We start from the raw sequence: 11520 nt of genomic DNA, 5'->3' as shown, positions 1-11520 counted from the left end.
AAGTCTGCAGAACAGATAACAGCTGTGATAAATAAGGAGCAAAATCGACATGATAAGCCCCCCTTTTTGTGGTCTGGCCAGTGAAAAATAATCTGGGACAGTACAAAGTGAGAATCACTCAGCAATGCTTAAAATAACTTTTTAAAAGCCCCATCCATCTGAGATTAGAGCAGTTACTGGTAGGAGAGGGAGGGACGGGGGCTCTCAATGTTGGATTAATAATGGATTTGTTTCAGTAATGTTCAGAGAAGTGCTACAGATGTTACTTTAGTGATTACATACAATGAGAGGAGAAAGCAAGCATGAATGTGGATTAAAAATGATGCTTTTAAAAATCTATCACTAAGTAGGAGTTTTGGAGTTATTGATAAATATACAATACTTGAGAGATTACTGGGGGAAAAGGGGAAAACAGGAGAGGAGAAATATGTTAGAGAGAGAGAACGAGGACAGTAAATAGACAGGTGAACAGACTGAGATACTGTATGCACAAGAGCTGTGTCATTCATTCATTGTGGATTTAGACTCAAATAATCCCACTTCATGGCCTAAATTCTGATTTACAAAGCTTTTATGTTCTTTGACTTGTACTACATTAATCCAACGAGCAGATTAAAAATATATAATACGCCAAGACTGACAAATACATTGAGGTGGAGACACGGTCACATGGTCCTAATGATTAAGTCACTGAAAAAGTAAAAAGTCAAGACGAAAAAGAAAGATAGGAAAGAGAGACAGGACAAGTCGTTTTTTTTTCTTTCTTTTTTCTTTTAATAGAAAGGCATCAGGATGAAGGTTTTAGAATTCAGGCCCTTAACTGTAAAAGTAAAGGGTGATCATTTACACCCCATTACCACAAACAGCACCCAGCCCATCCACCCCAACATCAGGCAGGAGAAACAAACACATTTACACAGTAATACGACCGAATGCTGTGACTCCCAGTAAATTAAGCATTTTTTTCTTCAAGTAAAGACAAATAAATCACAATTGATTTTTTTTTTTAAGATTAAGCAAGAATAATCCCAAATACCACACAAAGAACAAATAATATTTGGGAGAAACAGAATGCACACTTACAGAGACGAACTCTATGTTTTTTAAGCAGTTTGGGTATAATTCCAAATTCTGTTCCACTCACTTTTTAAAGTGACTTTAAAGGAATGATTCAACGAATAATAAATATTCTTGTCAGCATTTATTCAGCCTCGCATCATTCCACACCGGTATCACTTCATGTTTATACCAGAATGCCCATGCTTTTCTTTTCAATAGGGTGAAAGTGGATTCCCTGTCCCTATTCTTCTTTTGTGGAATATAGAAAGTCATACATGTTTGGAAAGACATGAGGATGAGTAAACGTTACAATTTTCATTTTGGAGTGAAATATCCCTGGTAAAACCAATAATCAGACCTAGATCCTTTTCTGATTCATTATGTGATATTTATAGTTCTTAATTAAAAAATTCTGAATCAATGCAAAACAATACTGCAAGGTGTAAGCACGTCTTAAAACTAAAAAGACGTTTGATTGGAAAAGGGTGCAATACTTGAGCAAAGTTTGATGAATCTGCAAAGCATCGCTAATAACAGCCTTAGCACGCTCTGCTTCTGAACGCACGGCGAACACGGAATAGGAAAGACAAGATACAAAATATACACAATCATTAAATCGTTTTCTCAGCTGTCATATTTATACATTTTGTGCTCAACGTGCCTTTATAAAATAACTTCTCTTTAAGCAACAGCATCAACAACAAAGTCAAACACAGGAGACGGAAGTCAATATCCAGAAAAAAAGCACGGGTCTAACAAGAGCAACATTTTTTCCATGCCACAAGCTTCAGATGTCATCTCACATTCAGACTTTTTCATTCTTTTCTTTGTTTAATAAACACACAAGGAGACATTTTCTGAACAGTCTTCACCAGTGCTGACAGGCTCACCAAGCAAAAGTGCCGAGAAAGAAACAAGACAGCATAGTAAAAATCCATGCAGAAAGCACTTCCATTCTCCACAATGTTTAGGTTGATAGTCGTGTGCACATGCTCACCGGATCATTATGGAAGATACATTTAACAATTACTCATTCATCTGGGTGAAAAATTGTACTGGAACTAGCTTTCAGGAAGAGACGGACAAAGAAAACTACTGCTGAAGAGCTTCCAAGAACAGACAAATCTTAAGCAGATCAACATGAAAATTCAGTTGAACAAACTACAGATATGAAAAAGAAACAAAAAGCAAAACAAACAAAAACTGAGAAATAAAAAAGAAAATCAAAAACTCAGTGTTGATATTTAAGAATTACAGTACGAAGACATAAATGCACTGGGAATATCATCTTTTTTTATAACAGTATCCTTTACCCGGTTTTGAAATCTCAGACACACAAACAAACACACACGCACCCCTAACTCCTTATTGAGTACAAAACTCACTGGCCACGCCCCTCAAATTTCATCAGCCAATCACCTGCCTTGCCTAGCACGCTTGACAGCCTCACTCCAGTGCTGATGTCATGGGCAGGTTCAAGAGACCGTCTTTAGTCTGTAGAGCTTCAGTGTGGTTCTTTTATCCATTCATCCATCCTTTCCACAACTGCATCCAGTCAGGAATACATATCAATTTCACCTCTCCTCGTCCTCTACAGAGAAGTGGAAGGGAGCTTCTTCACCCGTCTCTGCGCCAGGAATGAGGACTCGATGGGCTTCAGCTCAGGGGGTGGTTGGGAACTCTTCAGCGCTGAGTATGTGGCGGCCATCGCCCCCTGTGAGGATAGAGTTGGTGAAGTAACAGACCAACAATTTATGTTATATAATAAGAGTAAGAGCCTCATGGCATTGGTACCTTGACAAGCTTGGCATCTTGGTGTTGTAGCTGGCTGTTGGGAAGTTTGTCTCTCTGAACAATCCACGGATGCTTCAGGACCTGCATGGCTGTGAGCCGCTGGTGAGGGTCAACATGGAGCATCTTAGAGACCAAGTCCTGTATGGAAAAGCATGTGTGTGAGAAAATAAAATCCTGTCAGAGAGGTTTGAATGGCTGCATTGATAAGGGTGGGATCATGGCCTACTTTGGCAGCATCAGACACCGCATCCCAGTTGCCTCCCGTCAGAGTAAAACGACCGCTCCCTATTCGACTCAGAATATCTTCTGGTGTGTCTTCTGGTCCGTTGGCAAATGGTGTAAAACTGGAACAATTAAGAATCAAAAGGAAAAATGATTGTGGGTGTGTTTTCAGTTTTTATGTGTTGACATTGAGTCCTTGTCCACACAGACTTTGGTATTTTTGGGAGTTTGTCCTCCTGCGTTTCCAAAAAATCCCATCCACACATGCTCGGTTTAAAAAAAAAATGTCTGTCTACATGAAAACACAAAAACACGCTATCAAGAGCATGCCACACCAGCAGGCAGTGATATAACCCTAACTCTAAAGCCATGTTGGCCAATCAGAAGCCTAACAAAAAGTTATGACCGGTCCCGGTAGGCGGATAGCGGCGCATAATCTGACGTCAAACAGCAGATAACGGCACACACTCTGACAAAACCCCCGGTTTTACTGTCTAGACGAGACGACAACACTAACCGGTGTTTCTGAAAATCCTCACCCTGGCAGGGGTTTTCAAAAAAGTTCGGTTTCAGTGACCTGATACTTGTGTTTCCATGTGGACGAACGGCCGAGCCGTGTAGAAAAAGTCCTGGTTATAAAAATACCCGTTTCCGTGTGGGCAAGGCCTGGGAGTACAATATTTATTAATAATGGAAGTTAATGTGTGTGTGTTATTACCCAGCAAGCATAGTGTAAAGCAATACTCCAAGACTCCAAATGTCACAGCCCTCATCATAGCCCTGTCTCTTCAGAACCTGCAACACAAAACAATGTCAGAAGAGATAGAAGTGATATGGAAAACTCCATATCATAAACACATTACACTGATCCCAGATCATTTAAATTCACATATTACAAACGGCCGTTTGCTACCGATAATTCCTGTAGAGAAGCTCACATTGTTCATTTCAATATGTTTCAATGACACTGAAGTTTAAAACATTGGACAGACTTGTGTGTGTGTGAAATTTCAAAGAACCAGGTAAAGTTTACTGTTTATTGGTCTATACAGCATTCCCCATTCTGTTGTGAGTACAACCACTCACCTCAGGTGCTACAAAGTTGGCAGTATAGCAGGGTGTCATGAGGAGACCGTTGTCTGCCCTTAGCTGCTTGGCAAAGCCGAAATCACAGATGCGCAAAGATTCTGGATTTCCAGACTCATCGACATACAGAATATTACTGGGCTTCAGGTCTCTGTGCACAACCTGTAGGAAAACCAGAAAACAGGGGATAAAACACATACATTTTCCTGCATAACTCGCAGACAACTACAAATCTACCTGCCATCTTTAGGTGCAAAATGTACCTGTACACTTTTAATAGTACAGTAGTTATGAAAAGACTACATTATAATATCAAATTTCAAGGGGACATTTTAAAGTAATAATATTGTTTTAATATTACTCAATAGTTTATATGGTACTAAATCTTTTAGCTGTTGTCAATGAGTTTAAATAACACATTGCCAACATAAATTAACTATGTGGGATCTATATTATAACTATATGAAATACTGTGATAAAAGATATTTAGTGTTACAATTTTCCCCAATTTCTTAAATTTTAAGGATGAGTGGTTTAACTGAATTTATTTGAGTCAGTTTGTTATTTCTTAGTCTTCATGCGCTGCTATAATGCATGCTTTAAAAAGCTACACTATAATATTAGTCCTAAGCACACTATTTATGTGGTTCAACTGGGCAGGACATCAATATAAATACGATTAAATGTTGACAACAGAGGAGGGGAGTGGAACAGAAGAGGGCTAAAGGAAGAGCCTTGGGGAACACCCTTAGAGGAGGGGGAAAGCTAGGCTCTATCACAAGCTATGAATCATAATGACAGATTCTGTGTTAGTGGCAAGTTTTATCTACAAGCTAAATGCGATTAAGTTTGTCCATGCATGTTTTCTCACCCCTTGAGAGTGCAGGTATTCCACGGTCTTTGTGATAGTGTGCAGCACAGCACTAGCCTCTCTCTCAGAGAAAAACTTCTGCTTAAGGATTCTGTCCAGCAGCTCACCTCCTCGCATCAGCTCAGTGACCAGGTACACCTGCTTCCCGTTATCATAGACCTTCAATACAGAAGTTTTATTTCATCAAATATGGAGTTATAGTATTTATATATAGTTTTGTTCTCAGTATTGTACATATCAAATTTTAAAAATGCAGATGATTTCTGCAGATTAGTTAATTGTAGGGGTGTCACGGTACATGTATTCGTCCCGAACCTTACGGTACAGACGTCATGGTTCGATGCATGCAGTCACACAACGAATACGTTCAGTCACAAGTGATCCACACTCCAAAACAGGAAGGTGGAGTTGTATGGTAATGTAATGCTATTTGCTACCAGTAAAACGTGCAGAAGTAGAGGAAGATGGATCAATCAGTATGTTTACATCTCTCAACCAGTGTTTTTACTTTTTTAAATATATCAGTAAAACAGCTTGAGAATAATATCTCATGTAGAATTACATTTATCTCAGGCATTTAGTGTTGACAACAGGTTAGCAAGAGAAATGAACTCTAGACAGAGGCATTTTGTATTTATGCACTATTAGTCTATTCATTATATTATTTAATGTATGTTTAAATAAATTTGTCATGAAAACAAGTTATAACAGTAACTGATAATAAATTATGATTATATTTCAAAGTAAATGATTATATTTCAAAAATGAATTGGAGTACAAAATTAACTTATAATTAGATTTAGAAGTTAATGCAAAACCTGCATTTTGAGCAATTTTCAGTACCTTTTTTTGAGTGTTGATTATTAGATCTCAAAATAAGTAGCAACTCAATTTAATAAATTGGGCTGTTGTTAATTGTAACCTTTAATATTATAGTGATATGTAATTAAGTGCTCCCCATATAGTTTACAGCATTAGCTAGGATAGATTTTTCTATTTCTATTTATGTTTTTTTTATAATAAAATTTATGTTAATTATAATATAATTTATTAAAACACATATATACTTTTGTTTAATAAAACAGTTTAATAAAAAAACAAATGATATTGGAATGTACCGAACTGTCATGTTTGTGTACCAGTACACCCCTGGTTAATTGTGATTTTTTTTTATTGTTGTACTTACATCTTTGAGAGTGATGATGTTGGGGTGCTGGCCATATCTGAGCAGGATCTCAATCTCTTCGGATGGGTCGGTGCTTGTTTTATCAATCACCTATTAACATTATACAGTAAATGATAACATTATAAAGTAATTAGTCACCCGAGGACAACATGTATCTAAAAACCCTTTAAGTGAATGTAATTATCTATTAATGATGACATTTAGTCAGTAAAAAAAGAAATATGGATTTATATTATCTGAAAGACAGACCTTCAGATGAATCAATTATTTTCCACAAAGCATCAAAATATATTTGGAAAAACCAAAGGAATTGACTGTAAAATGCAGTATCCTCAAAAATGAAGTCACAAATGGTAAACCTAATCTAACCTAACCAAAAATTCTGATGTCAAAGAAAGAAATGATAATTCAAAGACACTTCTATGACTTGAATTCACAATATTAAAAGACAAGTTTAGGGAGTGAGGCTCTAACCTTAACTGCATACTCTGTGTTGGTTGCTTTGTGTATGCAGCGTTTGCAGACAGAGAAAGAGCCCATGCCAATATCCTCTTTCAGCATGTATCCGTCACTGAACAAGATGTTCTTACCGTGAAGCTGCTGCTTGGGGACAGGAACAGGTACACAACAGAGAAGAGATAATTATAACAGCAATACAAATGCATGCGCACACACAAACTGCACTGATAGTAAAATCTAATAATTACAAAAAAGACAAAATAATTACATTCTTCCACACACAGACACAAACACTAGTCTCATTAATAGTTTGAACTCAGTAAAGAGAATGCTGGATAACACAGAATGATATCACTAAAACAGAATAAAGCCATTTACTTTTTTACAGAACTACTACACTGCACTTATGACTGAGGAAATCATTTTCCAGAATTCGCACTGATGGAGTTTGCGTAGTCCACCTTCGGTGTTAGTAAGGGAGGCAGGTTTTTAGTGTTCATTTGTATTTCATGTCATCATATAGGTTCTTTTACTTTATATAACAGTGTAAACAGCTGTCAAACATTGTCAAAAATAATGTCAAAAATGTCCTGGTGTGTTTGTCGTTTTGCACACAGCACCCCCAACCTAAAACATCTTCCCGCAACCCTGTTATCATCTCCATTAAACACTATTACTCACTCTTACATAAATCAATTGAAAAATGGAAGAAATACTGCTCTCTAGTGGTCAGACAAATTCACTTAATCATAACTCACAGGATGTAAACAGTCCTTGAAGATAATGTCACATCTCTTTTCTGTTTTCTTTATGAGCATCACATGAAAGTTACAGTATTTATTTTGGCACAACATTTTTTTTATTATTTTCTGTGGTAATTGACAGCATGAATTGGATAAACTAGTAAAGCCTAACCTTGAACCCTTTACCATTGTCATTCAGCATCTAAAAGCTGAACGTTCAATTAACCACCACAGCGAAATGCAAAGAGTTAGTTTACCTGTACCACAGGGTGTGGAGGGGGTTGAGAGGGCTCCTCTTTGCCCTCCTCCTCTAGCATTGCTGTGGCAACAAAGCTGAAGCCCCGGAAGAGCTGATGAGCCCCTGCGCTGGGAGGAACGCCTGGGGAATCTGAGACAGGATAAGAACAGAGAAACCTTGAAGCCCACACTCATAATCCATTTTAGCTGCTGATGCCATTTGAAAAACACACCCAAAGCTCCAAATCTACTGCAGTGAGCTCAGCTTGAAGATCAGAAAGAGAACATAGCCATCTGTTCATATAAGAATCTTCATTCAGCTATTTTTCATAAAATGTAAGTGAATGGGGACCATGTCTAATTAGCACATTTTTTTACTGTATAAAAATCTTGCAAGACTATTTCTGAATAATTATTTAAAATTTGGAATGTCCCATACTCAGAGCTATTGTGCAGAACCAGAAGAATAGCTTCTACATTTATTTATTTATTGACATTTTTGGAGTTTGACAGCCCCTAGTCTACAACATGTATTATATACAATATATAAAAGACCAACTTTCATCTAAACTCCTCCTTTTGTCTTTTACAGAAACTTAAGGCGAGACACTGCAGGTGAATAGGATAAATATATTAACTTACAGATGTCACTATGAAACTTTACCAGTTGATTACTCGCATAAATAGGAGAAAAAAAGCATTGCAAGTTTTCGGTATCCTGCTAACCAGGCTTTATCTAATTAAATATGTGCTAATTTGAGTATATTTTGAAGTGACAAATCTGACCATTAAAAAAAACAAGGTTCAAAATGATGTTTGCATTTTGTTTATATATTCAATGAAAATACATTTTCAAAGAGGATTATGAATATCTCCTTTTGTTACCCTGAAAATCAAAAAATACTGCCAATAGCCTTAAAAAAATAGATTTCCGCCCTATTTTTAGGCATAAAATATCATATAAATCAGGCCAAGAATGATATATCAACAAATCCCTCTGAACCTTCACAATATAGTTAGAAATACAGCTGTAATGTTTGGTGTATGTAGGTGCTGCAGAAGTAGAAAATCGTCACTCATTTTGAGAAAACGACCTTTAAAGATTTTTATGGGATTGCACATTTCAAGTTAAATGGCCCATTTTACTTTCATGATTGGTTACTGATAAACAGGAAATGACCATATTTGGATCCGACAGCATTGAAGAGGAGAGAGAGAGCTTAACGGTGTGTGCGATGACAGGGTGCGGATTGCGATCACAGAGCAGCAGGATGATTTAGAATGCCAACTTTTGAGGAATTTAGGCGAAATCTACACACGCAAACAGACAAAGTGTAGTAAAATAAAGACCTAAATGTGTATTTTTGGACTTTTTTCAGCACAAGTCTGAAAGACGACATCTTATTGAATACAAATAGCCCAAAATCTCTAAACTGACCAGTGAAAAAAAAAAAAAACCTTTTTGCCTGCCGTGTCTCGCCTTAAGATGAACTACCCCTTTAAAATTCCCTTATGGTTTGATTTAAATGCCAGTTTGTAGGCTCAAACTACTCTCGCCATGGTCCAAAAAGAAACTGACCACAAGACCTACTGAAACTGTTCACAGTTCATAGATGTGACCTCTCACCTTTTGGGGTACGAGAAGTGAACTCCGAGTCAAAGTAAAAGGTGTCATCAGGTCTGGCCACTGCTGGCTGGAATGGGGGTTTTATCTCTCGCCTGAAGAGTTTCTGAAAATGATTATACATTTTTATTTGTTGCATTCAGCTTTTAACGGTGGGGAGGATGAGTCTGTAATGGAACTACTTTAGATGTGCACGTGCATTCATTTAAAATATGATCTTACATTCCAATCAATTGTCACGAAGAATAAATGGCGTTTGACTTCCTCGGCTCCATCTGGTCCAGATGCTGGTAACAGTTAAAGTATAAATAAATCACTCCTTACTATGAAAACATAGCACATTTAAATAAATAAAAAATCATTTCAATGACTTTAATGTCAAAAACATCAATATAATTGACTTGATTTGAGATTAACACAAGATTAAAAGGCTATTAATGCTGTTTGAAGAGGTTACAATAAATCACAAAGAATGTATAAAACATCTGCCTGTGTATACATTACCCAGTCTGTTAGTGGGGTTCCTCTTGAACAGAGCTCTCAGTAAACTCTGAGCTTCAGTGCTCAGGAACTGAGGCATCCCCAGCCTTGCTCTAAAGAGATAACCAAACAATGATCACGACTCAGGCACTGAATAATGCTCACAACACGTACATTACTATTCACAAGTTTGAAGTGAATAAGACATTCTAAGTCATTTTGTGGAATATTATTACAATTTGAAGTACCTGTTTTCTGTTTTAATATATTATGGCAAATGTGTGATGGCAAAGCTAAATTTTCATTTGACATTAGTCTAACATAATCCTTCAGAAGTCATTCTAATATGCTGATTTGATGCTCAAAATATATTTCTTCTAATTATCAATCTTTACACGATGTTGTTTTCTGCTTAATATTTGTGTAGAAACTGTGATACATCTGTTTTATTTGAAAATTAGAAAGTATTTATTTGAAATATACATTTTTGTAACAGTGCCAATGTCTTTACTGGCACTTTTGATCAATTTAATGCATCCTTGCTGAATAAAAGTTAATTTAGTGTAGGCAAAATCAACAACAATACATAATAGAGAGAAACTGTTGTTTAACAGTTTAAATTGCTGTTCTTTTAACAGCTTTCTAGTAGCAAATGAAACAAACCAGTGAAATGGAAAGTGTCTGATTAATTTCTTTGATTAATTTCCTAGCACAAAAAAAAATTAATTGTTTAATTTCCTAGCACAAAAAATAAGCCCAATCATAATGTAAAACACATTATCCTAAATGCTTCATTTAAAACAACAATTTTACTAGGCTTCATTTCTATAAAAAGATCAAAACTAAATGGATTCTCACTTCAGGATGAGATTCATTGTTTCTTTTCTGTCTTTTCCCTGGAACGGCAGTGACCCGGTAAGCATTTCAAACTGTAAGAAAGAGAAGCAGAAAGCAAATTTTAAAGCCAAATAAATCAGACAGACAATCTAAATGACATCAAAGCAGATTTCCTCAATTTCTACATGGATCTGCACATACCATTAGTACCCCAAATGACCACCAGTCAGCGCTGTGGGTGTGTCCCTGCCGGTTAACCACTTCTGGAGCCATGTACTCCACCGTCCCGCAGAAGGAGTAAGCTTTCTTCTCATTGTCGATAGCTTCCTTACACAGTCCAAAATCTGAGAGAAATAACAAGACCAATAACACCAGTTAAATCAAACATTTCATCTCTATTCTTTGACAAACCACAGTGCTTGTATTGTACCTGTGAGTTTGATATGGCCCTCTTCATCCAGGAGGATGCTAGAACATAGAAATGTATTTGTTATGCCATATACAAATCAACAGTAACTGATATCTAATCCAGTACAGGTTACAGAATTCATGGTGTGTACATGTATTTGTTAAGACCGGGACACAACAAGCTGACGTCAAAGAACTATGTTGGACTGTGTTGGCTGTGTCTCGGCCAAAAAGGAGACTGTCTAAAGGCGACTGTTAACTAGGATGTGCATTCTGCAAGTAATATCGGTCTATCAACAGCCTTCTGTCTGTTCCGTCTTGACTTCTTTGCTCGCTTTTATCACTTTCGCTTTTATTCTCGTGCACTGACTCATTTGCTAAGCTGAACAGCTAGAGCGCTCTCTCTCACAGATGGTTTGACACCAATGGTGAGTAGGACCAAAAAAACCTGATGGCATCTGACTAGACCAAAAAACAAAAATGGCCCGACGGCCAAACGCCAGCTTGATGTGTC

General features: G+C 37.0%; 1 protein-coding gene across 5 annotated transcripts in view; it reads right to left on the bottom strand.

Moving 5' to 3' along the window:
- Nucleotides 1-2519: 2519 nt before the first annotated feature.
- Nucleotides 2520-11520, bottom strand: part of rps6ka1 (ribosomal protein S6 kinase a, polypeptide 1) — a 59647-nt gene continuing 50646 nt past the window's right edge. For all 5 annotated transcript variants that reach the window (XM_039682070.2, XM_039682148.2, XM_039682222.2 and 2 more), the window contains 15 exons: nucleotides 11029-11066; nucleotides 10800-10942; nucleotides 10620-10690; nucleotides 9786-9874; nucleotides 9504-9568; nucleotides 9285-9387; nucleotides 7678-7808; nucleotides 6693-6818; nucleotides 6219-6308; nucleotides 5033-5191; nucleotides 4162-4323; nucleotides 3794-3870; nucleotides 3080-3197; nucleotides 2854-2991; nucleotides 2520-2773 (listed from right to left, as the gene is read on the bottom strand). In XM_039682070.2, the coding sequence (XP_039538004.1) occupies nucleotides 2651-2773; nucleotides 2854-2991; nucleotides 3080-3197; nucleotides 3794-3870; nucleotides 4162-4323; nucleotides 5033-5191; nucleotides 6219-6308; nucleotides 6693-6818; nucleotides 7678-7808; nucleotides 9285-9387; nucleotides 9504-9568; nucleotides 9786-9874; nucleotides 10620-10690; nucleotides 10800-10942; nucleotides 11029-11066 (1633 nt within the window). In that variant the 3' untranslated portion in view covers nucleotides 2520-2650. The remainder of the gene's footprint in view (nucleotides 2774-2853; nucleotides 2992-3079; nucleotides 3198-3793; nucleotides 3871-4161; nucleotides 4324-5032; nucleotides 5192-6218; nucleotides 6309-6692; nucleotides 6819-7677; nucleotides 7809-9284; nucleotides 9388-9503; nucleotides 9569-9785; nucleotides 9875-10619; nucleotides 10691-10799; nucleotides 10943-11028; nucleotides 11067-11520) is intronic.

This window comes from Pimephales promelas, chromosome 15 (genome assembly GCF_988280905.1).
Source record: "Pimephales promelas chromosome 15, fPimPro1.hap1.1, whole genome shotgun sequence".
Classification (NCBI taxonomy): Eukaryota; Metazoa; Chordata; class Actinopteri; order Cypriniformes; family Leuciscidae; genus Pimephales; species Pimephales promelas.
Note: the sequence above shows the minus strand (reverse complement) of the source record. Positions and strands in the feature narration are given on the sequence as shown.